General features: G+C 37.4%; 1 protein-coding gene across 1 annotated transcript in view; it reads right to left on the minus strand.

Moving 5' to 3' along the window:
• Positions 1-1,130: 1,130 nt before the first annotated feature.
• LOC105856201 (tripartite motif-containing protein 64-like) overlaps positions 1,131-23,879 on the minus strand; it is a 36,853-nt gene continuing 14,104 nt past the window's right edge. Inside the window, exons 2-7 of the mRNA XM_012737694.2 lie at positions 10,946-11,232; positions 7,383-7,797; positions 6,040-6,270; positions 4,860-4,882; positions 2,770-2,867; positions 1,131-1,663 (exon numbers count right to left, since the gene is read on the minus strand). Of these exons, the coding sequence (XP_012593148.2) occupies positions 1,170-1,663; positions 2,770-2,867; positions 4,860-4,882; positions 6,040-6,270; positions 7,383-7,797; positions 10,946-10,992 (1,308 nt within the window). The 5' untranslated portion in view covers positions 10,993-11,232 and the 3' untranslated portion in view covers positions 1,131-1,169. The remainder of the gene's footprint in view (positions 1,664-2,769; positions 2,868-4,859; positions 4,883-6,039; positions 6,271-7,382; positions 7,798-10,945; positions 11,233-23,879) is intronic.

Raw genomic sequence — 23,879 nt, forward strand, 5'->3', positions numbered from 1 at the left:
CCGGCATACCGGGGGACAGCACCTACCGCGCCCCAGCCCCAAATTCCTGAGAGCCAGAAGCCACGACACCGCCACTTTCCAGAGCGCCTCCTTCCGCCTGCACAACCGGCCCATCGAGGCAGTTGCCCACCGAGCCTGGAGGTGGGAGCTCCGTCGCCGCCAGGTGGCATCGTCGGGAAAAGCACAGCTTCCTCCGGGAAAGCGGGTTTCCTTGGAAGAAGGCTGCTCCAGCTCAGGGAACCGATGCTGCGAAGGTGAGCTGCTCCTTCAGTCCCCGAACCGCCTTAGTTGGAGCCTGTGGTCCCTCTGAGCCGCGAGGATGCTGCACCCAGGACCAAGCCTAACTTCCTACCTGGGCTCCGAAAGGTTGGTAGCTAGCCAGCGACCTGCGTTCTGAAATTTAAAAGTCTTTCTCAAGCACGCAATTATCAGGCCATTATAAGTTGACATGCATATTAAATATATGTGTACTATACTCAGAAGTAACCACACAAATATCTTAGAGACCAATAAAATGTTTTTCCATGAGTAATGAATCTGTATTTTCTACAATAGAAATGCCCCTCCTTAAGGACCATGGCGCGGTGCGCTCACATGAGGACCCTGGTGTTGGCAGTACACTGTTTCACAATGATGCTGCCCCTACCTGCTGAAAAGACATCTTTCACCTCTTCACCATGCTCGAGCTTGTTCACAAGAGCATGGAAACCACAGCACATAGCTCCATTAAATGAAATAAGACACAGAAAGCCTCGTAGTGTATCATCATGATCAGCATGAAATACTTGAGATACACAAATCCACCAAGATCTAAAGTAGACAAGGGGTTGCCAGATTTGGGGAGGGACGAATGGTTTAGGGGGGAGGGGTAAATGAATGATGAATGGAGAGTAAATGTTAAAGGGTACTGGATATCCTTTAGGGTACTGAAAATGTCCTGGAATCAGTCATAATGGTTGTACAACTCTTTATTAAAATAAAATTTAATAAAAAAATTATTCATTCATCATGGTTATAACTACATAGTAATTATGTTTCCTTAAGTTAAAATGAGCTTGAGGACAGAAATGCATAGACCTAACTCTTAACATGAGAAGGTCTCTGGACTGTAGTTTCCTGAGACATGAGACATGGGAGTTCACCAGGCAATCATCACGAAACTTGATACTTCATGGGGAACCAAGGCAAAGGAAAGGCTTTAAAGGGGAAGAGAATGAGGAAGGAAAAAAACTATATATGAGGGAACTTTTACAAACATCATAGAAGCTCACGGTTGCATTGTCATAATCCAGAAAAACCCCAACCCGACCCAGAGGCCTTTGCACATACAAAGCTAAAGGAGGGGAGTTGCTGGAGATACTACAAAGATTGTTCCTCTTCAAAGAAAATAAAAAATATGCTTCCTCAAAGCCAAGAATGTTATTGTTATCTCTTGTCCAGGAATCTTTGCAGACTCCCAGAACCCAGCTGGAGTAGTGTGTCACATCCACTTCCCAATAATGCCTGCCAGTGGTGAAGGTCTGAGCTCCCCATGCAGCAAGGCTCTTGGCTCTCTGGGGCTCCACGGGCACACCATAATGTTCAGCTCCAAATATCACACTTCTCACGTCTTCAGAAAGCCTCATATAGTGACTGGCTGTCTTCTTACTCAGAGAACTGTCTACTACAAAAATAGGCAAAAATCAGATCAGCAAGTACCCTGAAGAGTAAAGACTCTCTGCCCAATTAGCTACTCTATTTCCCTGTCCTCCAAGAAAAAACAGAATGGAGGGAGCAAAGAGAATTCAGATTTTCTCATCTGTGGAGCACAAGGGTTATTATGACCTCTACAATTCATGGAGATCCTTCAAGTCATACACCAAAACAAACAAACCCAACATATCATGAACTATGTGAAGTAGTGATTTGTTGTCTCCCTCTGGATAGTTTATTTCCACACACTTAAAACTTTCTTTTTTCTTTTGTAGAAGATTCCTCTTGTGCTCTTGTCTTCAATCACATCAAAAATAGATAACACTTTGCTATGGTGCAGGTATTTATTGGGATTTAAGTTAAGCCTGTTACATTTTCAAACATCAAAAAATTTGATGGAAATTTACATATGCAGTTTAGAAGTTTCTGTGAAGAAGTTTCTGGCTTTACACTATCTGTTCAGAACCTGCCACATTCAATCTAATCTTGGTTTTAGCCCGCTGCTGCCTAGTGTGTGCCCAACATGATTGGTTCACAGATCCTTCAGCATTTCTCAATGCTATTTGAGATATATCTCATAGCATTACAATTGTTCTGCTTATCAAAACGTTAGTGTTTTCTGGTTGGTCAAAACTTTCTGATTTTATAATGAATAAATGTTATTTGTACAGTACATGGAAAATGCACATGGGATATAGAAGAAATTAAAAACCATCAATGCCAAATCTAAATCTTTTAAATTGGAGTAAACTGAATAAACACAAAATATTGATTGCTACTCAGAGAACTAAGCATCATATCTCTTCATAACCGCATGACCTGAATACTCTTTCTTCTCTTACTCTGCCTGTGTCAGATATAACTGAAATGTGTATCTTGCTTTGCCTTTTCAGCAAACTGTAAATCAAAAAGTTCAGTCTTGATCATTATGATTATTCAGAGAGAGAAGATAGAAACATTTTGGGAAATCATGTACCACCTTCATGTCAGAAAATAATGAAATTTAAATGGGAAATGTTACATTCAATCCACCAAAGAAAGAAATTGAGGCCTGACTACCAAAGAGCCGCCTCTCACCTCTGAACGTGTTCAGCATGTCGAGGAGTCCAGTGATGCGCCAGGACGTGAGCTCTGGGTTCACCGGCTGGGGCTTTTGCGCCTGCACTGACTTGGTCCTGCAAAGAATGGCATCAGTTACACCACAGGGCGAGGGTAATCACGCATCATTACAAAGATACCAGTTTTTAAGTCAAGATATTTTATCAGAATTTTCAGATTTTTATTTAACTGGGTATATATTTTATTCTACACTCTTGGGAATATAAGAAATGTTACTTTTTTAAAAAATTAACTTACATTAAAATCCAATTCCCTATTCTTCTCAGACATTATCCAACTTCTAAAATTATTGAGAATCATTCCCTCCATCTACCTGTCACACCACCTCAGATTATGCAAAGATCCTGAGTCTCTCATAGAGAGCAGAAAACTGAGGCACAGCCTTTGGGACTTCAGCCAGCAGCAGTCACCAATGATAAAGTCAACGTCTAAAAGGGAATGGCCACTGAGCCAGAAGGCTTGGATCTTTTCTACCAGCCAGGGAATGTAATTCCAGCCTGACAGCCTGGTCTTGAGGGTCCTGAAGCAGCCAATGTCCGCTGAGGTCCTGCCTACAACAGGGGTGTGCTGTGATGGAGCAGCACCTGGCCATGGCTACTCTTGGGAACAAAACCTCCCTCCACTTCCCAGTCTTAGGGAATCTTCCCCTTTCTGCTGTCTTTTTTACCTTCCATCTTTTTGAAGACAGGGCTTCTCTTTTATAGCTTAGAATAGGCTCCTTATTAAGGTTTTTTTGGGGGGAAGGGGGCAGTGGGTGGAACAAAGCCCAGAATAACAAATTGTTGTTAAGTATATTTGAATTCTGACACATAAGAAGGAAACTTCTGAGACCCAGAATAAGAAGGCCTCAGGGTCTCATTTGAAACAAAGCAGAAAATAGTTGCAAAGGCCAGGTGTGGTGGCTCACACCTGTAATCCCAGCACTTTGGGTTACCAAGACAGGATGATCACTTGAGCCCAGGAGTTCAAGACCAGTCTGGGCAACATAACAAGACCTGGCTCTATGAAAAAATAAAAGAAAATAACCACAGAGGACAATGTTAGTAGTTCAAAATAGATAGAGTTATCTCTTGAATAACACAGACTTGAAGTGCATGGGTCACTTATATGCCAATTTTTTCAAATAAAAGTTACACGGGTGTGCCTGCCTCTCCTACCTCCCCTTTCACCCCTGCCTTCTCTTCTTCTGCCACCCTTAAGACAGTGAGACCAACCTCTCCTCTTCCTCCTCCTCCTCAGCATTATCAATATGAAGACAACTAAAATGAAGATATTTCTGATGATCCACTTCCACTTAATAAATAGTAAATATATTTTCTCTTCATTACTTACTTTTTTCTTTTTTTGTGAGACAGAGTCTCACTTTGTTGCCCAGGCAAGAGTGAGCTCCATGGCATCAGCCTAGCTCACAGCAACCTCAATCTCCTGGGCTCAAGCAATCCTACTGCCTCAGCCTCCCGAGTAGCTGGGACTACAGGCATGCGCCATCATGCCCGGATAATTTTTTCTATATATAGTTTTAGTTGGTCAATTAATTTCTTTCTGTTTTTAGTAGAGATGGGGTCTCGCTCAGGCTGGTTTCAAACTCCTGACCTCGAGCAATCTGCCCGCCTCGGGCTCCCAGAGTGCTAGGATTATAGGTATGAGCCACCATGCCTGGCCTTCATTACTTTCTTAATAACATTTTTCTCTAGTATACTTTATCATAATAATATAGAATATAATACATATAAAATATGTATTAATAGACTATGTTATTGGTAATGCTACAGTAGTCTATTAATAGTTATGTTTTTGTGAAGTCAAAAGTTATACTCAGTTTGGGGGATGGACATGCTTAAAGCTCTTACTCGAGGGGGATGGGGGGCATGGGCAATATAAGTAACACTTGTACCCCAATAATACGCTAAAATTAAAAAAGTTATATTCAGATTATTGACTACTCAGTGAGGAAGGGGTTGGTATGCCTAATTCCAGAGTTGTTCTAGAGTCAACTGTATAATTATCATCAATAAAAGAATGACATCAGAGATTATTAGTAAACTCACCATTCCAATACATTTCCCATGTCCTGCAAAGAAAAAAAAATATTATTAATCATGAGAATATATCCTTCTGCATCTTCTCTGATATATTTTATTTTTGTGTTTTAATAATATATTTTTTCCTAGTACCCTTTTTTTTTTTTTTTTTTTTTTTTTTTATTAAATTTTTTTTTTTTTTTTTTTTTTTTGAGACAGAGTCTCGCTTTGTTGCCCAGGCTAGAGTGAGTGCCGTGGTGTCAGCCTAGCTCACAGCAACCTCAAACTCCTGGCTCAAGCAATCCTCCTGCCTCAGCCTCCCAAGTAGCTGGGACTACAGGCATTCGCCACCATGCCCGGCTAATTTTTTGTATATATTAGTTGGCCAATTAATTTCTTTCTATTTATAGTAGAGACGGGGTCTCGCTCTTGCTCAGGCTGGTTTCGAACTCCTGACCTTGAGCAATCCGCCCGCCTCGGCCTCCCAGAGAGCTAGGATTACAGGCGTGAGCCACCGCGCCCGGCCCCTAGTACCCTTTAAGGAACCATCCAAGGATATGTTAACAACAGAATCTAAGCTGACCCATGAGGGGCTTCTTCAGTGCACATTAAGAAGGAAGGAGCTCAGGAAGGGGCTGTGTAGTAATGCAAGGAGATTGAAGTCCCCAGTGTCATTCATCTCCCAGTCTTATTCCCAAGGAGAGGGCTTACACATCAGACAAAAATTAAAGCAAAACACAAAACCATATAAAAACAGAGTGTATTGAAATTGCTTACCAAATTGTACAAACCTTACCTAAGTAAGCAAGGGGCAAAGCTTCTATGCCTTCACCAACTTGCTTTTGTGTGGGACAACAGAGAGTGATGATGGATTAGCAGACATAAATTATTACCCCCAAAAGTTAAACTTCTTCTGCCCTAGAGGTTTGCTGATTTTGGATAATCTTTCTATGTGGCTAGTGCTCCTGATCACACTGAGGAGAATTTTGTCCTATGTTATCTATTAATAATACTGCAATGATGAAAATCTCCCCAAAATAAGCAGTATCTGCAGAAATAAGTGGTTGGACAAACAGAATGGTGGGAGTCAAGGAGCATGTGTGATTCAGCTAAGTAAGTACTGGTATCAGCAGGTAACATTTCAACATCCTGGCAAGATCGCCCAGCAAAGGATTCCTGTCTCAGGATGGCCCCTCTCTCTCCATACCTGGAGCAACTCCATGTCTGGCTTGTGGCACATATCAGCCAACAATCTGTATGTGTCTTTCATCCTTTCTTTCTGTTGGGTCATTCTCATTTCACTGTCTCTGAGTTGTTGGAAAACCCCCTCTGCTTCTCTGTTCAGTGTTTCCAGGTGGAGTTGTTCCTCCTCATGGAGAAACTGATGAATCTTCTGATATTCAGCTTCAATCATCACCTTCCTCAAGGCTGCATAGTCCTGCAGAGATATTCAGTTAAAAGGATTACATGCCCTCACTCTCAACAGAAAACTCAAAACTTCTGATATTATTTCTTTAGCATACTGAAGCAAGTAATTTATAAACTTTCTTGCTCACACTTGGAAAGGGTCTTGAACATTTGTTACTCACTTTTTTCCATCCTTTCTCCATTCTTCCTAGTCTCTCCCCCTGTTTACATCAAGATCTCCAAGGGGTCTCAGGCTCTCCTTGCAATCCTTCTTCAGGGATTTTATTCCAACAATTATTTCCTCTTACTTCCCTCTTGTACCATGGACTGATTATTCTAAATATTTTGTAATATTTAGGTATACACTCTTATGCAGATTTTTTTTTAAAAAAAAAATTACTCTATTTTCCTTCTAGGTAGTACTCTATTTCTCTCCTCTCCTTCACAAAAAATCTTAGTGCCATGCTATCTTATCCTCCGTGTCTGAGAAGGTTTATCCAAAACTTCAATGAATACCTATTATGCCTCACTTACACCACATATGTATGAGTAGTTTTTGCACTAGTTTGTGTTGGGCTGTATATCTGTGATTTCTGATATATAATTTGACACCACTATCTTTTTTCCTGTGTCAGCATTATGTTGATCTGCATAAAAACAAATAAAACTTTTTCCTTCTTACCACTAATGAATGGATTTTGCTAATTTCCTGATTTAAATTGCTTTGCATTTACTGAGTCATTTTCCAAAAGGGCCCATTTCCTTTAGCAGTTTCCTCTGTAAAATAACCATTAGCTTTAACGACAGAGAAAATGGTTCTGTAGTTTCCATCCCCTTATTAGAAAAGGTTGTGGCTGACAGAAGTCAAGCTTGCAGAAGAAGCCAGTGTTCCTGGTGCTGCGACCTGCTCCACACATTTGGCAATGTTTCTAGGGAAACTTCCATTAGTGAAGGCTCAACACATCTATGACTGGAGTGTCAAATAGGTCAACAACATTCAAAGCGCACATCATATCTCGGGATTTACAGTGAACAATCACTACTTCCTCCTTTTCCATTCTCATCAACTTCATTGTAAGCCCTCATCTTTCTCTCTGATTTAGGATCCTGTAGATTCCAAATGGCATCAGGGGCAACACTTACCCGGCACTGCTCGGCAGCCCATTCTATTGGAGGGTGGCCATGAGTCGCATGCTCTGGTGCCTCGGAGCAGGGCCCACAGAGCAGCGTCTTGTCAGCCTCACAGAAGAGCCCCTTCACCTCCAGGTGGGCCACACAGATCTGCTCCTCTGAGATGTGGCCCTGGTGAGGTCTGGCCGGCCTGGCAAGGGAAGCCAGCTTCTTGAGTACAAGATTGGTTTTGAAGTTTGTCTTCTCTGATATTTCCCTGCACTCAGGGCAGCTCATTGGAGTAGGGGATTTCTCCCAGTAGAGAGAGAGGCAGGGCCTGCAAAAGCTGTGCCCACAGTCTATGGTGACAGGGTCTATGAAGTAGTTCATGCAAATGGTACAGATAAGTTCACTGTGGAAGGTTTGCAAGGTGTCTGAATCCATGTTTCTGAAAATTAAAAAAATATATAAGGGAAAAGATTATTTTTTTGCCTCCTTGAGGGGAATAAAAAAGCTTCTGGATAGTTCTGTTTATCTGCTTGAGTTCTGTCCAATTTACCTATTAATTTACCCACAGTAATTTTAATAGATAATTTAATTACTATTAATTACCTATCTAATTTAATTACTATTAATTACCATTTACCATGTCTACAAACCTAGACATGGTACATGTAGACAGGCTGAATTTATATAGCTGTCCCATGGTAGCCATGGCAGATTGATTCCAGGACTCCCTGAGATACCCAAATCTAAGGATGCTGAAGTTTCTTATACAATATGATGTAGTATTTACATATAAGCCACACATATCCTCCTGGATACATTAAATCATCTCTAGATTACTTACAATGTAATGCTATAAAACTATTTGTTATACTGTATTGTTTAGGTACAATGACAAGGAAATGTACATGTTTAATACAAATGCTTCCCCTCCTCCTGGATATTTTTGACCCTAGGTTGGTTGAATCCATGGATGTGGAACCCATAGATATAAAGGGCCAACTGTATTGTGATACAAATTAGAAAATAAGACAAAAGATTTCTTGAGATCCTTGTTAAAACAAGCAGTGTTTGCAACCATACTTAAATTAATTAGATAGGCTTAAAGATTGGACGGAGGGTAAAAATGGGAAAGATTCCAGAGTTACTTACATTAGCTGATTGGTCCAGAAGCACATCTAAAATCTCTCTTTGTCTCTCTCTTTTTCCATCTCTCCTAATGACTTCATGATTGTAACATACAAAAAACACTTAGTCTCTATGCTAATAGTCTATGTCACGGATGGACTTTTCTGGGGACAGCTAGAAATTGTTTAGATTCAATTTAAGCTTGATCAATTTAGTCAGAATTAACTTTAACTGTCAACTCCTAAAAGGATAAATAGCTGAATCTATGTTTCTGACTTTAGTATCAAGAACAAATATAAAAATTATCAATTATTTCTGGTTTAGGGAAACGGTTTTATCCACAGTCAGTTCAGATGACCAGACAGAACACTTTCACATTCTTAAATGGTGAATATTCAGCGACAATTAATTGTCTTTTGAAGCAAAAAGAAAATGAAGATAAACATTGAGCTTTCCTCTCCACACGGGAGATTCTAGAGAGGCAGTTAATGGAAACATGACCACCAATTCATCTTTATTTGCTATTTCCCCATAGTGGCCAGCGCCACTTCTTGGGAATCTTAACCAGTTGGTAGAATCTATTTTAAACACTTTTCAAATCTAGTCTGAAAACTGAAGGTTTTAAAGGGACAGCATATAGGACCTTTACAACATCATTTTTAATTAATTGAATACATTTAACTTTTACTTTGATTTCTATATACATAGAAATTATTGCTGCATGCATACATTAGACTGGACATTTTAAGTACATTGTGGTTTCCATAATTCCATAAAAACTTTGGAAATACATCTCGAGATTTAAAAATCTAGTGATATAGTAAGTAATCAAATAAAAATGATCAAACATATAACACAAACCAATATATTACAAATGCTCTAGTTACAGATACTTTACATTGATGTCATTTTAAATAACTAGGAAAGCTACTTGTTTGCTTAGACAAGACACTCGTGTGCTGGCAGGTTAATTTAAAGCATTTTTATAAGCATGAGGGGCTTTATTCTAAATTCCATATGTACCAGAGTCTACTATCAGCGATCTCACCTATGGAAGCTCTGAAAGATCTATCAACATCCAAGTCAGTAGGAATCCCTGGTTTTCCAAAGCCTGGCAACCACAAATTCAGTGAGTTTTCCCTGAAGAATAAGTCTGCTGCAGACAAGCTTGCTTTTCAAGTGATTAGACTCACCTAAGACCACATCCACTTGTGATTGGCTACTGTCTTGAGTAAGGTAGAAACAGCTGATTAGGTTACAAAGAAAGGTGTAAAGTTGGCTGATTAGATTACAAAGTATAAACAACCACACTTGGGGGCCAACATATTAAGAGAATATAGAGGAGTTTGGGAAGAGATGCAACAAAGTTGACCTGACACAGGTGGTTCAAAGAGACATTTAAACTAAAACAAATATTTCAGTAAACAATTTTTTATTCTACAAGCAATGACCTTATGATTTTTATTTATTTTTTTCTTTTTTTTTTTTTTTTGGCTTTTTTCTACCCGTTAATCTGCTTCACTGAGAACAATTTTTAAAATTTGTTATTCTACTTCTTATTCTACTTTTTAAATGTATAATTGCTTGTTATGTCTCTAGCCATATTTACTTCAATATGTCCACAATAAAACATTAACTAGGATAACCCATACAACTGTATTGTGTAACTCTCTCATAAAAAAAAAAGTGTACTAGGGAACTCAATTGTGTTTTAAATAATTGTATATATAAGAGTTAGTAGAATTACTTGTATGAATTTTGTTTTCTTAACTTCACTATTTTATGACTATTTTGTAATACTTGGCATATATAAAAATGAAATCTATTTTTCAACTTATGTACCTAAGTGCATAATTTTAAACTGCATACTCTACATATGTGAATATGTATGCACATATATGATATCTATATCAATATGTATGTCATACTAAAATATAATATGATATAAATACTAAATATATACTAAAATATCATATGATATAACATTACTTAATTATTATATGCACAACTATCTTTAATAAATAGTATATACATTTATTTTTGACAGGGTTACCATACTACCTATATTTTATTTTTACTTCTCCACAGTTTAATAAATCACCAATGTTTACATATAAGTTGTATCAAGAACTTATGTTTTGTGATTTAGGCCCTTTCAATAAACTTAAGAAAATTACTAATCTTACTAGACATTGAAAAAGAGAAAATTAAAATAAATGTCATTATTTAGATATTATGAGACTAAAAAAATTATAAAAGCCATAAAAGCCAGCATATCCTAGAAAAAAGTGAAGTGTTTGTCCTATCACTCAATGCATAGAGTTGTAAGTTAGTATGTATTCTGAAGTATTATTTGACCATCATTATACTTCCAAAAGTTTATCCCAAGGAGATTAGGGAAAGAAAGGTTATTATAAAAACACATGAAGACTATTCCAGAAATTTCATTCTTTGAAAATTACCTCAAATATTTCTTTTTTTTACAATGATTTTGTGCCTTATCAAACATTTCTTAAAATGTCGTATATTGTCTACACAAGTATAGAGAGGAAAGACTTTCTAGTACTTTTACTTTTTAGAAAAACTTCAATGGTCAGTTGTGTAGGATGCTTCCTTAAGTGCTGTAAATGGTGTTCTACCATGAGAGTGGCTTGTCCAACATTTGCTTGCAGCATCATTTCCTGGATTTGTAATTACTTCACACGGTATGTAAAAGTCCTATGAACCAGGCTCTGTGACCTCATCTCTACTGCAAATAAGAAAAATAATAGCAATTAAGTGGTTGTTATTCTTACTGACTTTTACTAAGTACTATACTAACTTCTCATTTTCCTTCCCTTAAACCCAATCTTTAAAGATAAGTAAGACAAAACCCCTTGAATCTGGCAATTATAGATTAGTAGGGAACATGAATTCATATATAAAAAATAAAATTAATAGCAGCTTTCATAAGGAAGAGGAATCTACTGTGCAGAACTGAAGAAGAAAGTAGACTGAACCCCAGATTCTCCCACTCCCCACCCCCAATATTTTCATCGCAAAAGACCCCTAAAGAACAATGATTTAAAAAGGCTTGCACACTAAGCCTACCAAAAAAGAAGAAAATATCTACCCTCTGTCATGTGCTAATTTTAGAACATTTGGCAGATGTGAATTCATTAAAGGGTATGGACTTAGCTTGACACAAACCTAACATAAACATAAATTTAAAAATGAATAGTTGACAAAACATATCTTTCCTAGGCTAAGGAAATATTCACATCACAAATATCAAGCAATTTAGAAACAAATACAGATGAACCAAATATTAACACTATTTTCAGAAAAACATTAACAATCTACTAGGCTAGAGTTTCCCATGGAAGATCAGCTTGCACTAGGTTGGCTAAAAAGGACCTGAAGTTCATCCATCTCATGTAACAGGGCTTGAGACAGGTGGTGGATGTTTCGAGGATATTAGCAGGAATATATCCATCTAGACTGCTATATGGATTTTACATGTGTCAGGCTCCTATCAAATTTCAACACCTCAAAATCATTGCCATTTTGTTACAGGCAAACAGTGATGAATCCTAGGTTCACAACTGTATTTTGGGGGGACATAGGTGAGTCTCTTCACCAGAAGGTGAACAAGAAGTTTTAAAATTGCTGTAAGTACAACTGGACATTTAGAAATAAGTATGAATGCATACTTAGGAAAAACAGTTAAAATCAAGCCCACCTGGTCATGTGGTTTTGGGCTAATTAATATGAGCAACATTTTATCATCATATTTTTATACATGAATGGCACATACACAAAGGGGTAATATTTACTGGAAGATTTACAAAGGAATCAGACCCTAAAGTCAGATATCAACCTGGCATTATCAATATCCTGTATAGCCAGAACCTGAATGCAACAGTCACAAGGTCTTTTAAAACTGAATTTCAATGCACATTTCAAAGTATTTTAGAGAATAGCTATCTTCAGAACATAGTATATCTCCTCATATGTCTGGGATGTGGGTATTGCTAACTATCTTGCTAGAGATGCAATGGAAAATCATTGTTTTTAAGTATTACTCTTTCAGAAGTACTCAAGAAACCCAACTAGGGAGAGGGGTGAGGTGAGGAAGTGGGCAAGAGGGGAAGACTCTGCTGACTTGGTGGAAACTGGGTAGTTCTCTGTAAGTTTTCAATTTTTTCTCAGAATTGAAAAGGAGCTCACTACCTTTTAAAACAAAAAGATAATTCCATATGCTAGGTAATGAATAATGAATAAAATTGTGTTTTATTGAGTATATATGTCCACTGTGGAATATAAGTCCACCAGATCCTAAATGAGCTGACTCACTACTGATGGAGTCAAAAGCTGACAAGGACCTTTGCAGACAGATCTTTACACCCTGTTCCTACTACTAGAATTTACCATCTCTCTTGCACAAATGTCATCCTTCTCCCCAGTATTGTAGTACTTTCATCTATGCCTTTTAGGTGCAAAAATGATTGAGGTGATGAGGCTAATTATGTAGTAGTGAATCCCCTTTAGTATTGTGGTCTGTCTCTTACTCTATAGAGTTTTAACATCTTCTCAAAGCCTCTGCCACACATGTACATTTTAAAATCAACTTCCCAATTTTTACACACATGCAAAAAAAAAAAAAAACAACTCACAGTTTGACTATTTATTGGAATATTTACTTATAAGTGTATTTGGAAAGTATTGATATTTTTACCACAGTCTTCCAATCTACAAACATGGATATCCCTTCAATTACCTATATTTTAAAATGTTTTTTCAGCCAGGCATGGTGGCTCACGCCTGTAATCCTAGAACTCTGGGAGGCCGAGATGGGCAGATCGCTCGAGTTCAGGAGTTCAAAACCAGCCTGAGCAAGACCCCGTCTCTACTAAAAATAGAAAGAAATTAATTGACCAACTAAAACTATATATAGAAAAAATTAGCCGGGCATGGTGGCACATGCCTATAGTCCCAGATACTCAGGAGGCTGAGGCAGTAGGATTGCTTCAGCCCAGGAGATTGAGGTTGCTGTGAGCTAGGCTGATGCCATGGCACTCACTCTTGTCTGGGCAACAAAGTGAGACTCTGTCTTAAAAAATAAAAAAGTTAAAAGTTAAAAAAAAAGTTTTTCAAAAATGTGTTCTACTTTATATACAGAGAGCTGTACAATTTTATGAGATTTATTTCTAGACATATGATGCTTTTGATGTTTTAAATACATTTCAAATTTCATTCCCATTTTTCATTGTTGTTTAAGAAATACACATGATTAAATTTCTACTTTAATTCACTAATTAATCTAATAGTTTATCAAGTTTTGGAAATTTTCCAACCACACAATAGTGTTATGCTGCTAAAGTGAATTATGATAGCTTTATTTCCTCCCAAACCTTACATGATTTCTTTCTTTTTCTTGTCCAGTTGCACTGAAGAGGACATCTAGCACAGTACTGAACACGAATGGTGGTAGCAGGGTTCTTCTCTCATTTCCATTCTAAGGGGGAAGCTTTCAAATTCTCCATTAGATATGGGATTGGCTTTAAGTTCTTATATTCTTACTACATTATAAAACTTTTTAGTTTTGTTTTCTTTTATTTCAGCATATTACGGGGGTACAAATGTTTAGGTTACATATATTCCCTTTGCCTGCCCCAGTCAGAGCTACAAGCATGTCCATCCCCCAGATAGTGCAGCACCCCAACTCTTAGGTGTGAATATACCCATCCTCTTCTCCCCCTTCCATCTGCCCGACACCCCATGAATGTTATTACTACATGTGCACTTAAGTGTTGATCAGTTAATACCAATTTGATGGTAAGTACATGTGGTGTTTGTTTTATTCTTTCAAGTTTTGAGAAAATCTCTAATTTATCAATATTATTTTCATCTACGCTATTTTCCTCAATTTTAATTTCAAATCAGGGAGTTGGCCTCAGAATGCCAATAAATCAGGTTATTAACCACAATAAATGTTTCTCCCATCTGTCCTACCTGGCTGTGCTTTACACAATGAAAAGAGGTTGTGAGTTAGGTCTGACATAAATAAAATTTACAGATTCCTTAAACAAATACTAAAAGTTACTATAGGTAGAGTATATAAAACCACCATAGCTTCATTATGTTTCCCTTTTGTTGTGCAGACAGTGCATATGGATCCACAATAATCTCGGAATTTGCCGCTGGAATCTGCAGGTTGGTTAACGCCTTAATTCCTTTAATGAAGTTTACTTTGATTAAATGTCTCTGTGAAAACAGCCTTTCAAGTTACTGCTTCAAAATAATTTTAGAAGTTTCACTCAATGCCTGTAAAACGACCAATCAGAGTGGGAGGTGAGTGCTAAGACTCCAGCCACAAAGCCCAACATCTGCAGCGCAGGACTCTGGAGAGCACAAAAACGCTCAGGGTTCCGCAGTAGACACCAGAAAGACGCCCGCACATGCGCGTTGCTCTGCTTTCTGAGTGCGCCGCCTCAGAGCTGATGCGTGCGCATCTTCAGTCCCTCACTCTCGCGGTCCGCTGATCCCAGCATCCGGTTATTCAAAAGTTCCGGCAACGCGCATCTTTGTTTTCATTTTGATGGTAAAAGGGAATCTTTCCAAATCAGTTTTTCCAGATTGGCACAAAAGAAAGTTGGGAAGCACGGTCAGTTATAAGACTAGCTGTGGAAACGGGAAGCCTTTTCTTGGAGAAGAATAGTAGTGTTGCCAACCTGTGAAAAGAACTAAATATTGAATGCCAACTAAAATGTTCGGACATAAAATTATTTTACAGATGTCTTTCTGAAAATAAATATGCAAGAATAACATGTTGATGAAATACTACAGATGCCAAGACAAAATGATGTAGAAGTTTGATACGGACCAGAAATGGCAGGAAATAACTGTAGTAAAGAAACTCTTGCAATAGAATTGTTAGGTCAAGCTTTTATTCTGTCAAGGTTGTAGCCTCTGAATGTACCAGTGCTCTCTCTTGGTCCATGTGCTAATTAACAAACAACACTCCCATACTTTTTCATCATTTAAAACCCTAAATCAGGTAGTCACTCTAATAAATGAAATCACCCCAAAATTTCCAAGCTATTTATTGATCAATTAGTAAATATTATTTAATCTCAACAAAAAAAAACTATTTGAGGGGCAATCTGGTAGTATTTATAAACATTTACATGCACAGGTGTGTGTGTATATAGAATATATCTGAGAAGATTGCATTTATTAGGAAGTGGCTACCTGGATTAGAATTAGATTGGGCTTTATTTCTGAAAGAAGTTGGGGGTGTTGTTTTTTAAATATTACATATATGTATATAAATAAATTACAAAATATATACACAAATACACACACATATATAGCCTGGAACATATTTACATAAATATATTAAGCATATATTTTCATTACTATGGAAAATTCTGTAGATGTACACAAGGATTTAGGTACAAACATGTATATTATTGCATCATATTCAATAAAAAAAAGTTTTTTGGAATATGGGAATAGTTTAGCAAACTAGAATACCTTCTACTAAACACTATAAAAACAAACAACTGTATATATTGATAATGAACAATTTTCCTTTATATATTATATAATAACTGCTTCTATTTTCCTCTAGCATTTTTATTATGGATAGATAATGAAACATAGAAATGAAAATAATTCTCTCCACAGAAGGGTAAAACATTAAAGTTGGAAATATGCATTGGTCTCCTGGTGAGTAATCTGTGTGCACTTAATATCAATTTATTAATTTACAATGATATATATTGTTAAATTTAGCAAAATATGGAATCATGAAATAAATACCATATGTATTCCCCTTTTAGAGAGAACTACGTAATAAATTGATTATAATGACTCAAGTTGATTTATTTTATACTTATATATATTTTTATTTCAAAATATCACTGGGGTACAGATGTTGAGATTACATATATTACCTTCGCACTGTCCAAGTCATAACTACAAATGTGCCCATCCCCAGACAATGCATACTGCATCCATTAGGTGTGAATTTACTCACCAACTCCCCCGTCTCTCCTGCCCGACCCTGACGAATACTACTTGAATGTGTGCACTAAGTGTTGATCAATTAGTATCAATTTGATAGTGAGTACATTTGGTACTCCCCCCCCCATATTTGTGATATTTCACTTAGAATAATGGGCTCTAGCTCCATTGAGGATAATACAAGAGGAGTTAGTTCACCATTGTTTTTTGTGACTGAGTAGTAGTACTCCATGGTACACATATATCACATTTTATTAGTCCACTCATGTATCGATGGGCACTTGAGTTGTTTTCACATTGTTGCAACTGTGAATTGTGCTTCTATAAACATTCAAATGCAGATGTCTTTATTAAAGGATAACTTTTTTTTCTTTTGGGGTAGATACCTAGTAGTGGGATTGCTGGATCAAAAGGTAGTTCTACTTTTAGTCCTTTGAGGCATCTCTATAATACTTTCCATAGAGGTTATACTAGTTTTCAGTCTCAGCAGCAGTGTAGGAGTGTTCCTATCTCTCTGCATCCACACCAACATTTATTGTTTGGGGACTTTTTGATAAAAGCCATTGTCACTGGAGTTAAATGATGCCTCATTGTGGTTTTGATTTGCACTTCCCTGATGATTAGAGATGGTGAGCATTTTTTAATATGTTTGTTGGCCACCAGACTATCTTCTTTTGAAAAGTTTTGATTCATGTCCTTTGCCCACTTTTTAATGAGAGATTGTTTGATTTTTTCTTGCTGATTTTCCTGAGTTCTATATAGATGCTAGTTATCAGCCCTTTATCATATATATAGCATGAGAATATTTTCTCCCATTCTGTAGGTTGTCTATTCACTCTAATGATAGCTTCTTTGGCTGTACAGAAGCTTTTTAATTTGATCGGGTCCCATTTATTTACTTTTGTTGTTGCTGTGATTGCTTTTGGGGTCTTCTTCGTAAATTCTTTGCCTAAGCCAATGTCTATAAGATTTTTTCCCAACATTTTCTTCTAGAATTCTTGTGGTTTCATGCTTTAGGTTTAAGTCTGTTATCCATTGTGAGTTGATTTTTATGAGAGGTGAGAGGCGCAGACCCTGTTTCAGTCTTCTACAAGTGGCTATCCAATTGGCCAGCACCATTTATTGAATAGGGTTTCTCTTTCCCAGTTTATGTTCTTGTCTGCTTTGTCAAAAATCATATGGCTATATGAGGATGGTTTTTATCTGGGTTCTCAGTCCTATTACATTAGTCTATATATCTATGAAATTTAATGGCAGATAGTCTAATCCATAAGAAAATAGTAAATCTGAAGTTCCATTTAACAACGCTTCTTTTTGTCAGATAACATTTGTGTATGCAGTCCCAAAATGTTGCTCATTTATTCAGCATTATTATAAAAAGCCACAAAAAGATATTATTTAATAGCTCTTCAACTCAGTAAGAAAAATACAAACTATCTAATTAAAAACGTCCCAAGAGATAAAGATTACGTTCAATGAAAATGAAATAAAACAAGAGATAAAGAGGTTAAACCATTGAAGAAGAAATAAAATAAACAGCTAAATATGGGAGGGGAATTGCTTAGACCTATTTAAAAACATCAAAAAAGGTAACATTTTAATTGCATAATTATAGTTGGCAGTATACAATTTAATGACTGCTTTCTTAGGTGACATTTCTCATAAAAAATATGTGGATTACACAGTTCACAACTGCAAAGGTGTGGGAACAACCCAGGTGCCCATCAATACATGAAGGGATTAATAAAATGTGGTGTATGTGTACCATGGAGTACTATTCAGCTTTAAGAAACAATGGTGATATAGCACCTCTTGTATTTTCCTGGATAGAGCTGGAACCCATTCTACTAAGTGATGTATCTCAAGAATGGAAAACAAGCACTACATGTACTCACCAGCAAATTGGCATTAACGGATCAACACTTAAGTGGACATACAGGAATAACATTTATTAAGTGTCAGGCGTGTGGGAGGGGGGAGGAGGAGCACGGGCAATATATGTAACCTTAACATTTGTACTCCCATAATATGCTGAAATTAAAAAAAAAATATGTGGGTTGAAAGAATCTGGGTTTCAGGAATGTGCTTTCTAATATCTACTCCACAAACACTCTGCATATTCCTATATTAAAGTAGAATTCTTATTTTTTATATTTATGTAACTACCATGTTTCCCCAAAAATAAGACAGGGTCTTATATTTATTTTTACTCAAGAAGACACCCTAGGGCTTATTTTCAGGGGATGTGTTATTTTCCCCTCAAAGCCTCAGTTTGCAGCATGCACAGGATGGCCAGGACCTGACAGGGAAAGCCGACCTTATTGGTGGGGCTGCCCACACCTTTCCGGTCACCTCTGGGATAGTAGCTGTCACGATGGGGCAGATGAGAAGGGCTGCTCATCTTCTTTACCACTCCATGATGAAATGCATGGGTTGTGCTTATACAATGCATAGCCACACCCATCACTAGGTCTTATTTTCTGAGTAGGGCTTATATTGCACAAATGCTTAGAAATCCTGCTAGGGCTTATTTTATGGGTAGGTCTTATTTTGGGGGAAACACGGTATATGTTTGCATCTCCTATTCCTCTTCAAGGAGTCGTTGGCCCTGGGGCTGAACTCTATGGATTACATCACAAGATTTCCCTTCCTTTCTGGTTTATAGTTGTGTTGTGTTATTAGGGAACCCCAGAGGGAGATTGGTAAGAGGAGAATGATATCAGAATGTTTATTTTCTGGGTTCCCTCTTTCCTGTTCACTTGAGTTCCTTAAAAGAAGGTCATACTTTAAAAGAAGGTCAGGACTCTTGTTGAGTAGCCTATATAACTCCCTTTCTAGGCGTCTGCATCCTCTTACTCCACTTGTTTCTTTGTGCCTAAAGGAGGTGAAAACACAAGAGGTGCTAACCCTACTTTCTGCACAATTCCTTGGTGTTTCTATACACAATAGTTATTTAGTTCATAACTTGGATTCCAATACAGGCAAGAGGCTGGGATCATGAGAACTATTAGAATACCTAGCATTAGGTTGGCAGGCATCAGGAAAGAAGATGAGAAATCTACTCCTCAGTACTTATTTCTATCCTGTGCTATAAAAAAATAAATGTTAAATTGAAAAGAAACATTCAAAATTGGCAATCTACTGTGTGAGAAGGAGATAGTAAGCCACATATGGGAAGAGTAAGGGGCAAGGATTTTCTGCCTACTGTATTTAGAGAGTGGTGTAGAAGAAAATGTTCTGTTAACACTTTGCTAAGCAAATGTTTTGAAACCTAGCACCTATGATACTGTTTTGCAATTGCTGGCTTTATTATTTCCTAAAGAAGCTAACCTATTTGATTCTTATTGATATGGGATACCTGTCATATAGCAAATGTCATATGGCAGAGAATGGAATATTTAATTCATGCAAGAGAGAAATAAACCTCAGGAATGTAGGCTTGAACATTAGCTGAGAACACAAACATAGAAGAAATGATATATGTTTCTGTGGTTCTAGGTGAGCCAATATGCTGAAGAAATTGAGGATTTTCAGAGTTGATGACCTGGGATTGATTCCTGACTCCCACCCATACAGGAAATGGGACCATAAAAAAATGTTTGAACTTTATGTGCTTCAGTTGCTCATATATTAAACTGGGACAGTGGTACACATATTTCCCATTGTCTGTGGGGATAATGGAAAGTACCTGGGACATCATAGCCCATGTGTCAAGTTATTTCCTTCCTTTGTCCTAACATATTTCACTTCACACTGAAGTCATAGGGAAGGACTTTGAGGAGAAGATGACTGGAGAAAATGTTTCCAATTTAACATTTATTTTAAATAGCACAGAAGAGTAGATAATAAATGAGGTAAAATAAAAGGTAATAAATGTGAAAGGTATTAAAGAAAAGATGGCCTTGGACATTCAGAGGCCAGGTATCATAATACAGGTAGTCCCCCGGTTACAGACGACTTGATTTATGGCTTTCTGTATTTATGAATGGGCTCCCAAGGATCCTCATAAAGATAATATATAATTAAAGAATTAAATTCATTATTCGGGAACTAGTTTCTTCTGCCCATATAAACAAACCCGCATGCTGTAAGTGGTTTGTTGGTGCAGCATCATTACACGAGGGCTAGTCTCATTGTTTGTATGGTCACTTATGCACAGCATCCCCCCTTTTTAAAAAATTTTTTTTTCTCTTTCTAAATACTATGAAGGAACACAGCATCACTTTTGTCCTAACTTTTTTATTCGATTTTGTGAGTCTGTGTTTACCCTTATGACTATCACCTCCAAAACGAAAGTCCACTGCCAAGTCCAGATGAGCCTGCAGGGAAGAGAAAGGTAATTACAATGAAAACAGAAAGGGAAATAATTAAGTTTTCAGAGAAAGACCAGATGCCATCATTCACTGTGAAAGCATTAGGCTTTTCACTCGCTTGACTATTGGAACAATTATGAAGGATAAAGTAAAAATAATGGAACACGTGAAAGGCAGTACTCCATTGAAAGCTCAGTTATTACTAAGCAGCGTAGTGAATTAATTATTGTAATGGAAAGATTATTATAGATTTGGCTAGAAAATCAAAATAAGCGTAACAATGCTATTGGCCTAGGAATTAAAAGAAAGAGCACAAAAGTTTCTGTAACATATTATTATAGTACAGGGGTATTATTATTACAGTATTACACTGTATTATTATTACCACATATGAGTCATTATAGTATTGTTATTGTTACTATTACCATATGTAAGCTGTTCATCAGGGATCCAAGTTACATACAAATCTGACTTAAAAATGTTCTCAGGACATATCTTGTCCATAACCTGGGGACTGGCTGGCTGTATAATTTATGAGAAAATTAATGAAGTTTAATAGCATGGCTAAGAAATTGTGCAGATGTCTCTTCATGTGAGCAAATAAAACAAGAAAACAGTTAAAATGTCAAAGAAGTTATAATTGGGTTTTAAATGGTATTTATCCTAGAATTGCATTTTCATAAATAAGTATTCAATATTTCAAGAATTAAATAAAGTCAGTTTTCTACATTTATCAAGGAAGTTCAGATAGTTTACTAAACCCAGAACACTAAGCTTTTTGATATTGATCAATATTTCAATCCAACATTGCCTGAACACTAGGCATTGTACTGATTGAACTCAGATTAGGGAGAGAACCTATTGCCAGATTATCAGGCATGGAATTTTTGTTCAGTGAAAAATTTTGTAGTGGCAGTAGATTTGAGTTTCTAGAATGTAAACAGAATGTCAGGTCCAAAAATCTTCTTTATTGACAAAAGAAGCAGTGGGATTTGTGGAAAGGTTCAAAATTGGTTAGTTTTCTTCATTGACATAGTATATTGTTCTTCCTCATAGTCACCTCTATTCCTCTCTGGGTTTTGTTAGAACTTACTTACTTATTTGTTTATGAGATGGATTCTCCCTGTGTTGTCTAGGCTGGTCTTGAACTTTGAGTGATCCCCTGCCTCTGCTTTCTGAGTAACTGGGACTACAGATGTGGTCCACCATGCCTGGTTTGGTTAGGACTTTTTGAACCTAAAATATGTCCACTCTGAAAAAATTTACATCCTCACATTTATTTTATGGATTGAGATTCATGTAGGAAAGTGAGTTTCATTTATAAAGCAATTGTAAACAGAAGTAGGGCTAGAACACAAAATTTCTGATTTCTGATTGCTCCAGACTTTGTCTGCCTGAAGCTGAGTGTTAGGGTGAGTGGATGACTGGGTGCCAAAAGTGGGTGAAATGAGACCGGAAACTACCCTCTCTTTTTTTCTCTCTGTTCCCAAATTCTTTCCTGATACTCTTTTATTTCCTGACTTTTCTAATAGTCACCAGACGTTGTGATGCATTACCCCAGCCCTGCCATGGAGCTCGCCATCTCAGCAGAAAATGTTTGCGTGGTCCAACCCACTACCTAAGGGCCTCGCAGGTTTCCCACTCATGAGTCCAGGACTGAGCCTCCAGGGCTCCCACACATACCTAGGACATATCCAAACTCTTTGTGGACACTTGGATGAACAATATTTGTTGAAAAACAGAATGTAAACCAAAGGCATTCTCTCTTTTTGTGGCCTTACATAGTATGCTAACCAATGCAGCGCAGGCAGCTCGAAATATCAATGAAGTGTTTGGGAAGAATGTGGATAATGAACATGCATCAGTGGTTTGAGATGTTCCATTCTGGTGATTTTTATTTATTTATTTTTTTTTATTTTGGCATATTATGGGGGTACAGATTTTAAGGTTTTGATAAATGCCTCTCTCCCCCTTCCCCCACAAGTCTGAATTTCTAGCATGACCATCCCCCAGATGGTGCACATCTCACTCATTATGTACATATATACCCCCCCCCCGCCCAATACCCTATTACTGTAGTACCTATGTGTCCACTTAGGTGCTACTCAGTTAATACCAGTTTGCTGGAGAATATATCTGGTGCTTGTTTTTCCATTCTTGGGATACTTCACTTAGTAGTATGGGTTCCAGCTCTAACCAGGAAAATATAAGATGTGCTATATCACCATTGTTTCTTAGAGCTGAATAGTACTCCATGGTGTACATATACCACATTTTATTAATCCATTCTTGGATTGATGGGCACTTGGGCTGTTTCCACAGCCTTGCAATTATGAATTGTGCTGCTATAAACATTCGAGTGCAGGTGTCTTTTTTGTAGAGTGTCATTGGATCTTTTGGGTAGATGACCAGTGATGGGATTGCTGGATCAAATGGTAGATTCACTTGTATCGCTTTAAGGTATCTCCATATTGCTTTCCACAGAGGTTGAACTAGTTTGCAGTCTCACCAGCAGTGTAGGAGTGTTCCTCTCTCTCCGCATCCACACCAGCATTTATTGTTCGGAGAATTTTTGATAAAGGCCATTCTCACTGGAGTTAAGTGATATCTCATTGTGGTTTTGATTTGCATTTCCCTGATGATTAGAGATGTTGAGCATTTTTTCATATGTTTGTTGGCCATTCTTCTGTCTTCTTTAGAAAAGTTTCTGTTCAAGTCCTTTGCACACTTTTTAATAGGGTTATTTGATTTTTTCTTGCCGATTTTTGTGAGTTCTAAGTATATTCTAGTTATCAGCCCCTTATCGGATGCGTAGGATGCAAAAATTTTCTCCCATTCTGTAGGTTGTCTGTTTACTTTCATGACTGTTTCTTTGGCTGTGCAGAAGCTTTTTAGTTTGATCATGTCCCATTTATTTATTTTTGTTGCTGCTGTGATTGCCTTTGGAGACTTCCAAACTCTTTGCCTAGGCCAATGTCTAGGAGAGTGTTTCTAACATTTTCTTCTAGAATTCTAATAGTTTCATACCTTAGGTTTAAGTCTGTTATCCAGTGTGAGTTGATTTTTTGTGAGA

Source organism: Microcebus murinus, chromosome 4 (genome assembly GCF_040939455.1).
Source record: "Microcebus murinus isolate Inina chromosome 4, M.murinus_Inina_mat1.0, whole genome shotgun sequence".
In the NCBI taxonomy this organism is placed as follows: domain Eukaryota; kingdom Metazoa; phylum Chordata; class Mammalia; order Primates; family Cheirogaleidae; genus Microcebus; species Microcebus murinus.